General features: G+C 39.9%; 2 protein-coding genes across 5 annotated transcripts; one reads left to right on the forward strand and one right to left on the reverse strand.

Moving 5' to 3' along the window:
* Positions 1-8: 8 nt before the first annotated feature.
* Positions 9-2,239, reverse strand: Mvd (mevalonate diphosphate decarboxylase). Of its 2 annotated transcripts, XM_066736609.1 has the most exons (8): positions 1,896-2,239; positions 1,670-1,740; positions 1,526-1,593; positions 1,398-1,444; positions 1,174-1,325; positions 942-1,109; positions 415-870; positions 9-338 (listed from the first exon to the last, which is right to left on the reverse strand). In XM_066736609.1, exons 1-8 carry the CDS (start codon positions 1,945-1,947, stop codon positions 192-194), a joined length of 1,161 nt encoding a protein of 386 aa, XP_066592706.1. In that variant the 5' UTR covers positions 1,948-2,239; the 3' UTR covers positions 9-191. The 2 variants fall into 2 exon arrangements, with proteins under 2 accessions (XP_066592706.1, XP_066592708.1); XM_066736611.1 differs by lacking the exon at positions 1,896-2,239 and having other exon boundaries at positions 1,519-1,593.
* Positions 2,240-2,720: 481 nt separating this feature from the next.
* LOC136779103 (carboxyl-terminal PDZ ligand of neuronal nitric oxide synthase protein) lies at positions 2,721-15,280 on the forward strand. Of its 3 annotated transcripts, XM_066736446.1 has the most exons (12): positions 2,721-4,313; positions 5,905-6,055; positions 8,103-8,174; positions 8,265-8,354; positions 8,664-8,719; positions 8,804-8,912; positions 11,569-11,761; positions 11,892-12,019; positions 12,105-12,290; positions 12,367-12,549; positions 13,289-13,594; positions 13,918-15,280. In XM_066736446.1, exons 2-12 carry the CDS (start codon positions 5,948-5,950, stop codon positions 14,329-14,331), a joined length of 1,845 nt encoding a protein of 614 aa, XP_066592543.1. In that variant the 5' UTR covers positions 2,721-4,313; positions 5,905-5,947; the 3' UTR covers positions 14,332-15,280. The 3 variants fall into 3 exon arrangements, with proteins under 3 accessions (XP_066592543.1, XP_066592545.1, XP_066592544.1); XM_066736448.1 differs by lacking the exons at positions 2,721-4,313; positions 5,905-6,055; positions 8,103-8,174; positions 8,265-8,354 and adding an exon at positions 8,494-8,558; XM_066736447.1 differs by lacking the exons at positions 2,721-4,313; positions 5,905-6,055; positions 8,103-8,174; ... (1 more) ...; positions 8,664-8,719; positions 8,804-8,912 and adding an exon at positions 9,037-11,460.
* Positions 15,281-15,302: the final 22 nt, after the last annotated feature.

Consider the following 15,302-nt stretch of genomic DNA (forward strand, 5'->3'; position numbering starts at 1 on the left):
CATGAGTCTATATTTAATCAGACATATAATTTAATATTATAATTTGTTAAAGGGTGATAAAATTACAGTATTAGAAAAATTCATAAACCTTCCATATAATAAATATTTGCTTCTGCACAAGATATTACATAATAAATAAAAACCATGTGTACATTTGACTATAATAACAATAAATAATTAGATTCAAGGATTTAGGCTTTAATTGGTAGACCTTGACTGTTTAAAAGGGTATCATTCTGGTCATACAAAACTTTTGGCCCATCTCCTACTCGAGTACAAATCATATATTTTAATTTTCCTGGAGTTTCTGGCTCTACATTTATTTTTTCCAAAAGATCCTTTAAAAAAATAAAATTTATTACACAATGTAAAAACAAATTGGTGTTACATATGTAATTAGAGGAGAAAACTCACTTTAGAGGGCTGAATAGGTTCAACTACAATTCCTTTTCTATATTCAACCATATTATCATTTGCTGATGGAAAATAATAATCTATAATACCCATAATTTTTGGTACATCTTCTTCTAATAAATAAAAAGTTGCATTTGGTCCTGCATCAAAAGTATATGCTACTTTAACATTATTAACAGCAGCATTATAAGAGTGAACAAGATCTATTATTTTATGTGAAATATCATTCATATAACAGCAGGGTGGATAAGTGTCAAGAGTAACTGCATGCATTTGATTAGAATCTTTCATTGTAATTTCTGCAAATGACTTAAAATCTTTGTTCAGAAGAGCTTGCTCCATTTCTTCCACTCTTTTTGGCATAATGTGTTCAACTCTATATTTTAATAATTCTGATGAAATCACTCCCCTTTTCATTCCTATAGCACTAGAAACTTTCTTTTTATGATCACTTACCTATAAAATATTAATATAATTATTTAAATTAAATTTGAAAGTGCTGTTATTTAAAGAATAAATAGACTAACAACTAATACTAAAATTCTCATTTCAGGCCAATGAGAGGGTGGTATCACTTGTTTCGCTAAGCTATCAGCACCATTTGGGTCAGAGCCTTTATGCCATCTAACAAAACCACCAAGAGTACTGCGGCATGCTGAGCCAGATCCTACTCTTGCTATTGCACTTATATCACCCTATAATATAAAAACTGTAAATTATTTGGAACAGCTTTATCTGTTTATGATAACAAACTGTTACCTCTACTTTGTAAAGTTTAGCTAAAGCAGCAGCAAGACAAGCATATCCAGCAGCACTAGAAGCTAAGCCAGCAGCAGTTGGAAAATTATTTTCAGAGCATATATGAACTTTCCAGTGCTTAGCTTGTCCAGTTAACTGCATTCTTTTCCTCACTGTAAAAGACATAATTGTTTACAAACTGAAAAAGCAGTTTTAAGCTGGTAAAAAAAGTAAATGTAACTTACTTTCTAATAAGCAGTTTAACAATCGTACATTGTTTGCATTTTCTTCTCTAAAAAAAAAAAAGAATTATGAGATTACTGATAAAAATAATTTATTAGACAGCTGATAAATATTTATAAATACTTCTTACTGTCCATTTAACCATATTCTATCTTGTTTAAACTCTGGACTTATCATTACAGTGGTCTTTGCACACAACTAAAAATAAATTTGAATATTTTTAACATATGATAAACAGTATTGTAAAACAGGAAATTTATAATAATATATTTACATGTTCAGTATCAAGTGATGCACTGATAGAATCATTTAAAGGCAAAATTAATTCTTCATTTCTTTTGCCCCCTAAAGAAATAATAAAAAATGTTAGATAAATTAAATATTACAATTTACTTATTGCTGGTATTTTTTATTATAACAATTTCATAATTTTAATAAAAATCTGAAATTTAAAATACAATTCTTTTTTTATTTAAAATCTTAATTAGTATAATACTTACAATATTTAATAACAGCTATATTAACTGGTGCGATGCAAGTAACGGTATTCATGTTTGAAATTACTGCTGAATTCCGCCGTTTTCAAAAGCCACGTGTACAGCTTTGACAGCGACTAACCAGCGAATGAGGAACGCAAAACGAGTGGCGGTGGTTTGCGTTGTACTCTCTCTCTCTCTCTCTCTCTCTCTCTCTCTCTCTCTCTCTGCATATATACATATATTCTGAATACATGTGTGTAATACCTTTCTTCCGGATCCAGTAAAGAGGGGAGCATTCTTAAAGAATACCGGTTATGCCTAAATCAATCTTCTTACAGTACTTGTTAATTATTTAACGAACCAGAACTTCTTATTCCCAATAGAATAGTATAAAACCCTTAGAATTTATTCATCAACATTTATCAATGGCAAATAAAATATTATTTAAAAAGTATAATACTGTTAAAAAGTACAGAAAACGTGCATAATTAAAATTAAGAAATTAAACGTCATTGCCTTTTATTTTAAACATATTTTTATCGTAATTGCAGTAGATCACAATTTAAAGAGACGATAACTCTAGAACATTACAAATAATTAAACAAATTTCGAAAAAATACTGAGTAAAACGTAAGTTAATGAGCATGTTTTCTAACGTTCTACAGGAGCAATAACAAATTAAGTACTGTTTACTAGTGTTTACCACTTGATGTAGGTTTTTGCGAGTTATCCAGAGAGATGATAAAAAGTTACGTTTTGAAAGGATAGATGGCAGCTCAAGCACCAAGGTAGAGGAACTGGGGGGATTTGTTGGTTGAATTAGATTTGGATATTGGTGGCAGTGGAAAAAGAAGGAAGGTATCGTATTTTAGCAGGCAAAAGGGGAAAAGGAAATACTAGACATGTATGCATGCATGTGTTTGCAGTAGCTATGAAATAGTATATATATATAGGAATGAGATTTGAGATAGGGGAAAGAGAAAGAAAGGTTAGCTTAGCATTGGCACAGTGGCACTGGCGGCTATCCGGGGACGGCGGCAGCAGGGTGGGTTGGGCGGTGTAGGAGGAGAGTGCGGAGAGGCAACTGAGGCAAGCAGAAGTAGAAGGCAGGGAGGCGATGGATAGCAGCATAGCCGGTTTTCAGTAGAATGCCGTGCCGTGTCTGCCCGCCGGTTCAGTGTTGAGCGACAAACGACGGTGGGGATGAATCCGGGCCGAAGCGTTGCAGAGGGGCATAATAAGGGTCTATGAGAGAGTAGTAGAGGTTGAACTCAGACTTGTTGTGAGTCGAGGTTGACCGTTGAGAGTGGCTCAGTGGTCGAGCTTGGGTTAGTGGTTGGTTTGGTGAGGTGAGCAATGTGAGCATGGTTATGGTCAGCCAGCACTGTGCTTTAATCCGTTTGACCAACAGAAGCTAGTGAGGGAGAACCGACCAATAAAAAGCGCCCTTAAAAACAGTGAACGATCGCTTCCATTTGTGAATTGGATACTAAAGTTGGAATCAACCTATCGTCTATATTTCGTTTGGCGACATCCATCATTAAAACATGGTGCTATGGTGTTTTCGTGACAATTGCCGAAGCAGAGAAAACGTCTATTCAATCAAGGCAAAGCCCACTGACAAGTGATTCTCTCCTCCATTTCGTTCCAGCCAATTGTTTCCTAGCACTTTTCTCATTATTCACACGCTCTCTATACTACATCTCTCTCACTCCAATAATCCTTTCTCCTATCGAAGTTTTTCTCCTAGATCGAAGAAATAGGTGCTGGTGCATTGTCGTGAATCTCGCGACTTTTCTAAGGAGAATCCAAGAGACAGTAAACAACAGTAAATAAGAATAATAATGGGATTTTTGAAGAACAATGTGCGCGTATCGAGTGGTTGGAACACGGATAGTTTATCTAGTTGAGAAGCCTGAAAGGAGGAGAAAGAAAAGAAGGAGGGGAAGGAGGAGAAAGAGCAAAAGAAGAAAGAGTAGCTACGAGGACGGAGGAGGATCGCGGTGATCGAAAAGAGAGAGAGAGAGAGAGAGAGAGAGAGAGAGGGAGACATACACGCGCGTGTCTCTTTGTTTCTCTTTTACGCTATCTCTCCGTGGTTGTCATCTGTTTTTCCAAGAAGAAGCTGCTAGCAGCTAGTTGCGCGAGGGGTGGTGCTTGCGTGTGAGTTCTGTGTATATATATACATGTTAACGTGTGCGTGAGTCGAATGGGGAGCGACAACAGTGGCAACGTGCGAGGCGAGCTGTTCACCACCTTTTGGAACCTGAATGCCTGGATATTTCTCCTCTCGTCGTACTCCGGCGCCGATTGGCCTGCCGGCCGTTAAGCTGCGTCCACACGTGCACGGAAGAAGAAAGCTGCGTTGTCTTGACCGGCAAACCGAATCCTTGCGGTTAATGAGAAGAGATCGGACTCGTTCGTCCAATCAGCTGGCGGGTAAATTTTCTCTTCTTCTCACTGATCAGTTCGACCACGCTGTAGTCACAGCTGCTAACTCTCGGCCAGAAAATAGACACTCTGATCTATTGCGTTCGCATCAGCTGATGCAAATGAAAGGTCTTGCGTGAAAGAACAAGTAGAAAGTAGCAGATTCATTTAGTAGACGTAGTACTAGATCATCCAGTAGAAGTATAATTATCATGAAAATGATATGCGAGCTTATCGATACAGGATGCATTTACCGTTGCTTTCTTTGTTCGGACTGGCGATGGGAACTCGTGTGAACGCCACTAGCGTCGATTATCTCAGGTGTGAGTGTATACAAAGGCGCATCCTAGCGTGGATCGTGTGCATCTCGACGTAAATTCCGGGAGAAGCATCATTCGATGCCGAGCCAAACTGGATCGTATGCCGTGGCCTACGCTCCCGCCATTCTTCTCTAAATACAAGCACGCGAGAAGCTTCTTAACCCTATAACTTACTCTCAAACTTTTCCCCTATACTTTGCAGAATTAATGAGATTAGATGACATTCCCCACTCGGAACATGAACAGGAACTTATCCTGAATTAGGTCGCGAAGGTTAGCAGCTAAATCGTACAAGTGAGAAAATGTCGAGCGAAGCGTCATCCACTCGGCCTAATTCGTCATTTGTGGCACGTAGTCGCGGTTACTCGCTCGCAATAAGATAAAAATAACACAACGCACGTATACTAACATGAGGCGCTACGAAACGAAACAAAGAATGAAATCGAAACTGATCGAGACTCCGGGCACTTGCGGATAACGTTTCGCAGACAATATGGCGGGACTAAAGCTGCAAAATCTGCAGTGGCCTCTGGCGAGGGACACCCTAAAATAGATAAAAGACGCGTTGCTTTGTGGTTAGAGTCACTTTTTATCCCGGGTGGTCCAGCACTGATATAAATTTCTGGAAGGGTTTTACTGGGAATTTGCAGAAATGGCAGCACCTTGTGCAGCTGCCGAGCGAGGGTCATTGGGGAGATACGAGTACAGGCGAGCGTGACCTTGAACAGGCTGTAGCAAGTAGCACGTGCTCCTCCTCCTGATTGGAACTAGTGTACAGGCCACGCAGTATTCAGGCAGGTCGCGAGCTGCGATCCACTTTATCTGGAAATCGTTTAAAGACACCAACGAAAGAAAACTGAGAATAAAAGGTGCAAATAATTGTGCGAATCGCGTAAATCTATAATAGCAAGTTTCGATGAATTAGTCGTTAACCTTGTTCAGTCGACAATGGCACAATCCGCTTCATTGTTATAAGTATAGAGAGTTATACCATGGACAAAGAACAAGGGGTGCTCTTCGTTTTTTTTTAAACAAACAACATCGACCTATTTACCGTTCGGATAATATTACAAGAGTTTGGTTTATTTGTACGTGTAAGTGAAGCAAGAAAAAGCAAGAAAAACGTTTGTTTCCATTGTAAATTTACGTGGTGCGTTAAAGTGAGCAGATGTGTCGATTTACGGCAAAGGCACCTAGTATTTTATGGATTTTATCCGAAGTTTCCTTAACGATCAAAATCTTGTAGTTTTATGCGAAGCGTGTTTTTTTGTTTGTTTCAGCGAGACTGGACGAAGAGAATCGAATGAAGCCGGGCCCAGCAGCATGCCCTCTAAGAAGCAGTACAACCTCGTGCATAATGACGAGTACGACACGAGAATACCATTGCATAGTGAGGAGGCGTTCCACCGTGGAATCATTTTCCACGCCAAGGTAGTCCAAGCTCGTTTTTTCCAAATTTCGATAAGACAGATATAACCTAGAATAAACTTTTGAATGTTCAATTTATAAGAGAGTCATATTAGTTGGAGTAATGACAGAAACGTGCCAGTAGCGGCCCATTGATAAATAGAACACTTACGTTTGCTGGGAATGATTGGATAACCAGTGCAATTTAACGCAAAAGTCGGTCGAAGAAAGATCAGATTGCATTTTCATGAAATGGAACGGAATAGCAATAAAGTAGAAGCGGCGCGAATCTTTCGTGCTTGTACTGACGTCAGTACTTGACATTATTCCAGAACTGTAAACTAAAACAAGCCACTAAAGTCCCATCGTTATTGTTGCTGCACGCTCGTAATTTCCATTGTAGCGTGTCGCGAGTCAGATTTTTCATGTACAATGGAATAAAAATGGCGGAAACCGTTAGAGACGCTATGCCATGCAGTTCCTTCTTGAGAAGGGAAGAAAGAAAGCGAAATTTGCTGGATTTTCATTTGACGGAGTTGGGGGGCTGGGGTCACTGACCGATGGCCATTGCTTTTCTACAGACCAGAGAGGCTTCAAGGTCTCTCCTCTCAGTCAGCTATGTGCACGAGGCAGGGCAGGTAGCAGCTGCCTACGAGATTCTCCAAGTTTTCGCATCCTGCCGCGTTGCACTGTCTGGCGACACTAGCGCCACCATTATAAGGAAACGAACCGCGAGAATAGTTATCTTGGCCTTTTATAATTGAGTCTTTGCGGTAGGTTAGGGGCAAACACCGTCGTACGGGCGACATAAGGTCACCAATGATTTCTGGCACGACTCGCATTGCACTCGCTGACAATTAGTCGTGTCATTCTCGTTCGAACTATAAACATGATTCATTACCGCCGAACACAAACCATTTCTTCACAAAGAATATAGCTCACAACTGTTGCTGCTGATTATGACGTCACTGCTCTCACACGTGTGTTTATTTCAGCTTCTTCTTCCGAGAAAGCTGACAAGCTTTTGTGATGCAGGTCGACTTGGAAAACGCTCGTAAACTTGCGAGAGTGTAAAAGTTTGTATTAAAAGCTGCTTCCATAGTCAATTATTGAGAAGGCAGCTCGGGCCGCGTGGTCGTTTTTAGCCTCGCTTTATAAATAGATATATCGGAGAGACTCGCTCTAATTTTTCGATTTATTTCGTGTTTGATTCCCGGGGAGAAAGAGGGTTAGGTTTTGCGTTCACTCACTCCTCTCTATCTAAGCTTCTCTCTTTTTCTCTCCTTTTCTTTCTCGCTTCATTACAATGAATTATTTACACGGGAAACGCTTGACGCGTTTCTGCGAAGCCTCTCCAAGTCTAGCATACTGATATCGATCGGAAGTAGACAAAGTGACTTTTAGCGGCAGCTCCATGGCAAGAGGCAGTCGATTCCATCGATAAATGTGTGCAAGTCAGAGACGGAGCAGAGGGGCACACCGTACACGTGTGTCTGTAGTCACTGTGAATCGTTGGAAAACACGTGGCTTGCTTGGCATGGCCGTTCCATCGATAGGGCAACGGGCAATTCTATACTAAATACAGAGGCCCAGAGGTGCTCAATCCATGTACTCCACTCTATTCTCATGACAATTTCTATCGTCGCCATTTTCTTCCCTACTACCCTACAACGTCGTCACTGCAAACAATAAGTAACTTCCACGCACAATATCCGCTACCTATTTTCATCGATTCTGCATCGAAAACCACGCACACCTGCGTATTTAGGACAGACGCAAGCATTAACTTGTTCTAAATTTGCTGCTCGTGCGATACAAATAATAAATCACACTTTTTATCTGCTACGTTTCTCAGATACAGAATACTGAACGAAAAATGTTTCGATCCGTTATTCTCCGCCAGTGTTTACATTCCACTTCGTGGAATCAATCTGATGAAATGAAAATTGAAAATGATATTCATAGTATAACCTAAAAGGCGCGTATGATCGTATAAGAACTATAAACCGTATATTCAATTGCATAGTTACATTATGCATTAGATAGAGTGCGCCTCTTTCTGTTCTCGCAGTTCATTGGCTCTATGGAAGTTCCTCGGCCTACCAGCAGAGTGGAGATCGTGGCGGCGATGCGAAGAATTCGCGTAAGTATCTTCGTTAATCTCACGTCAGACTCTCAGGCTTTATCGAGTCTTAACATTCTCTCTCTCTCTCTCTTTCCCTCTTTCTCGCAGTACGAGTTCAAGGCCAAGGGTATCAAGAAGAAGAAAGTGACGCTGGAAGTCTCGGTGGACGGGCTTAAAGTTACGTTGAGGAAGAAAAAGGTAAACTTAATTGCCATCCCATGTCGCGCAAAAAGAGAAAAAAAAAACGCATAAAGAGTATCATTGACGAGAATAGATTTCGAAACGAGTCTACAGTGGCTAAATTGGAAAAATAATAAGAGAGGATTCTCCGGACTCTCGTGACGTAGATTTTCTAACTGCAGCGATTTATAACGAGAAATGCTTTTGACTACTTGCCAAAAGGTAGACGCGAGTAAATTGACCGAATACCACTAAATACGTGACCCTTTGCGTTTGCTTTGCGTCCATATAGACATTTAGAATTAATTCTTTCATATTTTCTAGAAGAAACAACAATGGATGGACGAAAACAAAATATTCCTCATGCATCATCCTATATACAGGTTAGCTTCTCAGGTCTGAACAAGAATAACTCAGTAAAATAATGAAAAACTAACCTGTAAACATTATTATTTGACAAATTTTAGGATATTTTACGTATCCCACGACAGCCACGATCTGAAGATCTTCAGCTACATCGCGAGAGATGGCAGTAGCAATACTTTCAAATGCAATGTCTTCAAATCTAGCAAAAAAGTAAGTTAATTGGTGTCACGTTTCTGTAAGATTTGCTGATTTGGTCGTTGAGCTTTTCGCAGTGCGAGAGGGGAAAGTATCAGCGAGCCACACAAGCAGCCCCAGTCGGTGTTCGTTATTAAAATAGCCTGTGTAGTTGGAGACCAGGCTCGAACATCGAGGAAAAAAAGGAGAGTCCCAGTCGATCAACGATATTTCAACGTAAGAAGAAGGAGAGGAAGAACGGCTCCGCGCTGAACCGAGCCTCGAGTGGTGGAACATTTCCAAATTTTCTCTTTACCCCGAAGATAATCGTATCATTGGCCAGGATGAGAGAAACGTGCTTCAAACTCGTTCGTCAAACCAAGCTGGCTTTCCGCAACGTCGCTGAGTCGAGTTGGCTCTATGCGGGAGTTCCTCGACACGCATAACTGCTCTACGTTGTTGGGAGAGGCATTTTCTAATTAGTCGTCGAGAAGAAACCGTTGAAATACTTCACCTTCGCCTACCAAATCTTCCACTATCGTCTTCGACGTTATAAAAATAAAACCAGTTATAATAGCATGTGCTTTGCTTACGGCGAATGCTGAGCTAATAGTGGAACGAGTGATTAATGCACCTAAAAACTGGCTGAAGAGACCGGAAAACACTCTTGACTTTTGATTTATTAGACGGTAAAAAATATGCTTCTTAAAGAGAATGAAGATTGTCTTCCGCCTGGGCTTGACAAATTAAGCGAGGACTGCATCCAACCGATAGACACTCTGTGTATACTCGAAGATTCGCATGTATGGTTGCGTAGAAATGGTGCAAGAAGATGCTATTGAAGAGGCTGAAAGCGAAAATGTTAATGCGCTTATAAATAAATCTGAATTAAGCAAGGATTGCATTAAGCTCGGAAAATTCAGCAAGGATTCCATTAAATTCGGTGAATTAAACAAGCATTGCATCTAGCCCATAGAGATTTCATATATCTGCGGGGTTCCCATATGTAATTGTGAAGAAACGGTGCACGAAGATGCCATTGAAGAGCTCCAAAGCGAGAATATCAATTCGGTTTTAAATGAACTTGAGTAATTAAGCAAAGATTGCATTGATTCGATGAATTAAACGAGGACTGCTTTAAATTCGGTGAATTGAACGTGGATGGCTTGAAACTCGAGGAATTAAGGGAAGACTAAATCCACTGATAGAGACTCGTGTACACTCGAGAATTCGCATGTGCAGTAGCGAGGAAACGGTGCACGAAGATGCCATTGAAGAGGCCGAAAGCGAGAATATTAATGCGCTTATAAATAAACTCGGGGAAAAATCCAGCGTGGCTGCGGTGTAGCGGCAGTTCTGCTCTTCTCTGCTCTGCTGAGGCACCGACAAACTAGTCGGCAACGCGCCTTCAAAAGAAATCAGTCACACCGGATACTTTTTTACTTATCTTCTCCGAGTGCTGAGCCAATCTGGAAATAACTACGTCACTCCACCAGTGATCTACACTGGATGCCAAGAATCTTCGAGAATCAACGATAATATTTGCTCCATTTCTATTCCCTGCCAAATAAAACTGTCGTTATGGATGGCCCATTGCAAATAGTGTGCGAAGAAAGCGATGGATAACATCTCGACGTCGAGAGTCACAATTATATGCCTATAAAATTTGCTCCCGAGTAAAAAAAGTTTACGCTAGTTTGAGTTTTATGCGAGACGATTTAACGTCTTTTCAGAGCTTGTAGATGAAACTTTCAAGAAACAGAAAATATCGTTAGAATATTTTGAGCGTTTATAGACTCTCGTTGCTACAATTGCAGTGATTTCTTTCGTGCTCGATTAAGAGAGCCACGTTTGGAGTTGTGAGAGTCTAATGTTAATTAGGAGCTGGGGACATGCGTGGTGAGATCGCGTGCATTTCAGGCTACTTTATTAGCTGTGAGTGCTTACACGTGCCAAGCACGCTTCTCTCTAATCAGAAGGTCGTTGGTACCACTACCACTATAACTAGTACTACTACAGACCTCTTATCATTCTTCCCTTGGAACTTTATGAATGAGCTCTGGCACAGCAAGTTATGCGTATACTTATAAGCACGAATAATTGAGACGTCGAGGATGACAGGGAATAGAAGTGGAGAAGAGGCGAGCTCGTTTCGTCAGAGTCGAATAAATAAACATGCGTCGCCCTCTTGTATAAACAGCGAACCGATCATTCGGAATTAGATTTATTCAGTAAGCTGGAAACTACTATCTTTAAAGATTTTCAACCGTATTTCTTATATTTATATACACGTCCCTTGTGGAAGAACGGGCTTAGCTGGGAAGGAGAGCTACGTTGGAAAGGATGAGTAGAGATGTTGCGTACTTCAGGGAAGCAACAAGAAGAAAACAAGCCTGGGCTAAGTAGCCCGGGCAGCTGTGAAACTCCTACAAGACCGCGAAAGAAATTGTCCTTTAAAATGCCGGAAACCTTGGAGAGATTGCGAAAGTACAAGCCAAGATCCTCATCGTCGCCACAAACTTCAGACGCTGATTTCGACGAGAATCCGTTCGAAGAAGAATCCGACGATATGGACAAATTGGAGGTGGTCATCCTTCCATTCGCTTTCCTCTTCTCGCACGAAATAGGCTCAATGACGTCACTGAACAAAAAAAAGCTAGAATATGTTAATTATTCATTTGTACTTTTACAGAGTCAGGCGATGCGAGTGGTGAGAACCGTGGGCCAAGCATTCGAGGTGTGCCACAAATTGAGCTTGAACAACCCCGAAGAGAGGGATCGTGATAAGGACAAGGAAAACAGTGATAATCTACGCGACACTTACGATGATCAAGATGAAATTTCCAACGATCAAAACCAACCGTCGCCATCGTCAGTGCGAAAAGGTCATTTAACATTTTTGTTTTTAGAGATGAGAGTAATTTTTTATAAATCTGCTTATAATGGGTTTGAGATAATATTTATAAACAAACTACAGAGTTTATGATAATTAATTGTAAGACAATCGTTTTATAGAAATATCGCTGTTAGGAGATACGGAAGATTCCGTTGCGGAGCAAATACCTGTGCCACCGTGTCTTCTGAGGTCTCACGACAATCCAGCGACCACCGCGTCTACCTCACCCATAAGACAATCGCCATCGGTAAGCTCAAATTTGGATTAGAGCTACCTAGAAGTAGCCAGATGTGTTGTGAACTTTAATTAATTAACCTTGGACGAATCCACAGGGCACGGTCACCTCCGATTGTGGAGGTTTACTGGTAGGAGGCGAGGTAACAGCGCTCAAGCATGAAATACAATTGCTGAGAGAGCGTTTAGAACAGCAGAGCCAACAAACCAGAGCCGCCGTTGCCCATGCAAGGCTTCTTCAGGATCAGCTTGCGGCTGAAACTGCAGCAAGAGTGGAAGCTCAGGTTAGTGTAAGAACCCATGATTTATTTTCTTCTTTTATATGGGAATCAAAATTAATATAGCCTACTTGGTTTTTAGGCAAGAACGCACCAATTATTGGTACAAAATAAAGAATTGCTGGAACACATAGGAGCACTCGTTGGTCATCTGAGGGAGCAGGAACGTATAACCGGTAGCCACACGACTAACCAGTCTCAGATACCCGCTTCACCGGGTATTCAGCAGACTCCCACCGTACCCGATTTGTCCAGCCTCGGCCAGGTAACGCTCTACCGAATACCATGACACGAGTGCTGACAATAAACCACCGACCGGACATCGGTCTATCTTTCTCTCTCTTTTTCTGTCATCGTTGCATTTCAATTAACGTTTAACAAAGCATTTTTCTTCCTTTCTACTCTTCGTTTTTTTAATTGCCTAAATAAACCAATTCACACAGTTTCTAATGATTTGCTGCACACTGCCTTTCGACAAATACTCCTTACGCGCATTGCACGCATAAGCCCTGACGAAACCGCAGACTCGTTATGTCTTATCATTGTTATAATTCTATTACTGCGCAAGTATTATTATTTAAGGACATTTATTTTCTATTGTACCTTTTCTTTAATCATTAAAATGCTAAGGAAAAGAAGCTTGTATAGTCTTTGTCTAGTTTTCATTTCATTTCCACAAAATGTCTCAACATGTTTCCTTTTAAGACAGTGAGTTAAGGATTCGACGCAGTATTTTTGATTTTAATTCAACTAGCGATATTTTCCATATTAATAGCTAAAACTGCTAATTGAGTAACGATTGTGCTAAGCGCCAGTATGACGGTGTTGTCCGACAGGTCTTCGCACGGGACTTTGGATTTTATGCAACCAACAAATGCTAGGTAATGTTTATCGTTGCTAAAATTATTCTAATCGAGTATAATGCTTATTATTATTGTGTCATAACTTAATTATAATCTTATTGTATTTTGTTACAAATGTTGATAGAAATTTTCTGCGAGTAGGATAGGAATTTCCGGACGGGAGGACAGAGTTCTCCGTGGGAATTGGAACCGCCAGCGTTCTCCTATTGCACTTACCCACCGGACTCACTCTACTCTGGAAACTTCAATTCCATTGGATTCCAAAATATCGCTGGAATCTCAACGAGTAGCAATTCCAACGACCAATTGCATTTTCAGGCGCAACTGCTCGAGAGACTGCACAACCTAAGTCCTTACCCACACCAGAGATCGCCCTATGCCACTCCATCGCCTTATGCTATGCCTGGTGGTCTTTTTTTACCACCCACACACAATGGGAGACCAGCAGTAAATACATTACATTCAAGTGTAATTGAGAAGCTTTCTGGCAAAACCGAATAAATTCATTTTTATATAAATGTAAACTAGTGGAAATTTTTGGTTGATTTGTAAAAATATATCACTAATCTAAGCAATTTTTGCCACAAAAAATTATTAATGTTCATTCATCAATTTTGTTTTAAGAATTTTTAGTTTATACAGTTTTATTTTAATAATTAGTAGGTGCGCTACAGATATCTTTCCATAAAACTGAAATTTCTCGGTTTTACTGCAAAGCTCCTCAATCAGATTATCATCTGTTAAATGATAATTGTACATTTTAAAAATAGACTTTTTCGTCGTCTCCTGTGATGACTCGCAAGGTCGACAACTACGCATCTAATTTAGAGGTCTCGGATTCCTCAGCCTTTATAAAGCCACTTCCTTGTACAAACGACCGATCGGCTAGCTCCACTCTGGAGAAAACGAAGCAAGAAAATGCAAATCTTCACGAAGAAGAAACACCCATCGTTTTGGATTCACCGCCACAAGGGAAACGTCCGGAATCCACGACTAAGAGTACCTTGAAGCATAACACGTCTCAAGGCAAATCTTCGCAAGCGCAGGTTCAAAAGCGTTTGGTATCGGCCCTAAGAACATCGGGACCACCACCGTCTAGGACTACTAGTGCTCGTTTACCTCCTAGAAATGACCTCATGTGCCAAGTGCAGCGAACTACTTGGGCTCGACATACTACTAAATAATTTTCACAAAATCACATTCGATCTTACGATACTATTATCTAGTTAGAAAACAATTGTAGTTTACTGTAGTTTTTATAAAAATATTTAAAAATAATGGAATACTTTGTCATGATCGGCTGACACATGACTGCTTTTTTTTAATAGACAGGTGCCAAAAGACTAAAGCTGATTTGTCATTGATTCTACGTTACATATCAATTCGAAATTGCATGACGCTGGCCAATACTCTATGTATTATGGGTATGGAGTCTATACTTCCAGTATCAGTATCCGTGACAAGAATTGTGTAATCCGTGCCAACAATTTTGCCGTGCATAATTGTGTCCAGCTTTCACTTACCTTTACTCATAATTCCGTAACGGGATTTGCCAATGTTTAAACGTTGCGAGCTCTAAATATAGGCGAGCAAACTATCGTTACACCTCATTAAAAAATTTATATGAAATTTACATGTGCCGGCAGATTTATTATAACAAATGTATTGTAGTATACTGAACAAGTGAGCTTACGAGAAAGAAACTTTCAATAAACTATGAATTTAGAAAAGGCGTGTGGCCTATTAGCTGGCCTAAGCCATAACATACACCTCAGGATAAGTATAATCCTTGTTAACAATAAACTTGTGCCAAATTCAATAAAGTCCAAATTGAATTCGAATAATATAATTGAGGTATGATATTGTTTTGACGGACTTCGTCGTTGTTTAGAGATTTCTCTTATACATACACGAATATGCAATTTATTTATAAGTAATGTACCGTGGGATATACAGGGAAAACCAGTTACTTACCGTTATGAATCAAATAACCGAAGAATATAATTTTCTTCCTTTCAGATAAGGTAAAGTGTATTGGTCAGGAATATAATCATATAGTTCTATACATGAGATGTAAAAAGAGAGGATATAAAATTGTATTGAAAATATTGATTGTATTGAAGAAAACAATAATAATAAGCACACATTTAAATGT

Source organism: Prorops nasuta, unplaced genomic scaffold, assembly GCF_024137725.1.
Source record: "Prorops nasuta isolate Cenicafe-Biocafe unplaced genomic scaffold, Cenicafe_Pnas_1.2 PNAS00015, whole genome shotgun sequence".
In the NCBI taxonomy this organism is placed as follows: Eukaryota; Metazoa; Arthropoda; class Insecta; order Hymenoptera; family Bethylidae; genus Prorops; species Prorops nasuta.

What these genes read in the sequence shown, in the direction of transcription:
- Mvd (XM_066736609.1), bottom strand. Translation starts at nt 1,947, where the DNA reads ATGAATACCGTTACTTGCATCGCACCAGTTAATATAGCTGTTATTAAA. An exon ending in CATCACTTGATACTGAACAT is followed by an intron (nt 1,594 to 1,669) that starts GTAAATATATTA and finishes ATTTATTTTTAG; the next exon opens with TTGTGTGCAAAGACCACTGT. An exon ending in GTTAAACTGCTTATTAGAAA is followed by an intron (nt 1,326 to 1,397) that starts GTAAGTTACATT and finishes TGTCTTTTACAG; the next exon opens with TGAGGAAAAGAATGCAGTTA.
- LOC136779103 (XM_066736446.1), top strand. Translation starts at nt 5,948, where the DNA reads ATGCCCTCTAAGAAGCAGTACAACCTCGTGCATAATGACGAGTACGAC. An exon ending in GCCATCGTCAGTGCGAAAAG is followed by an intron (nt 11,762 to 11,891) that starts GTCATTTAACAT and finishes ATCGTTTTATAG; the next exon opens with AAATATCGCTGTTAGGAGAT. An exon ending in ATTTGTCCAGCCTCGGCCAG is followed by an intron (nt 12,550 to 13,288) that starts GTAACGCTCTAC and finishes TTCTGCGAGTAG; the next exon opens with GATAGGAATTTCCGGACGGG.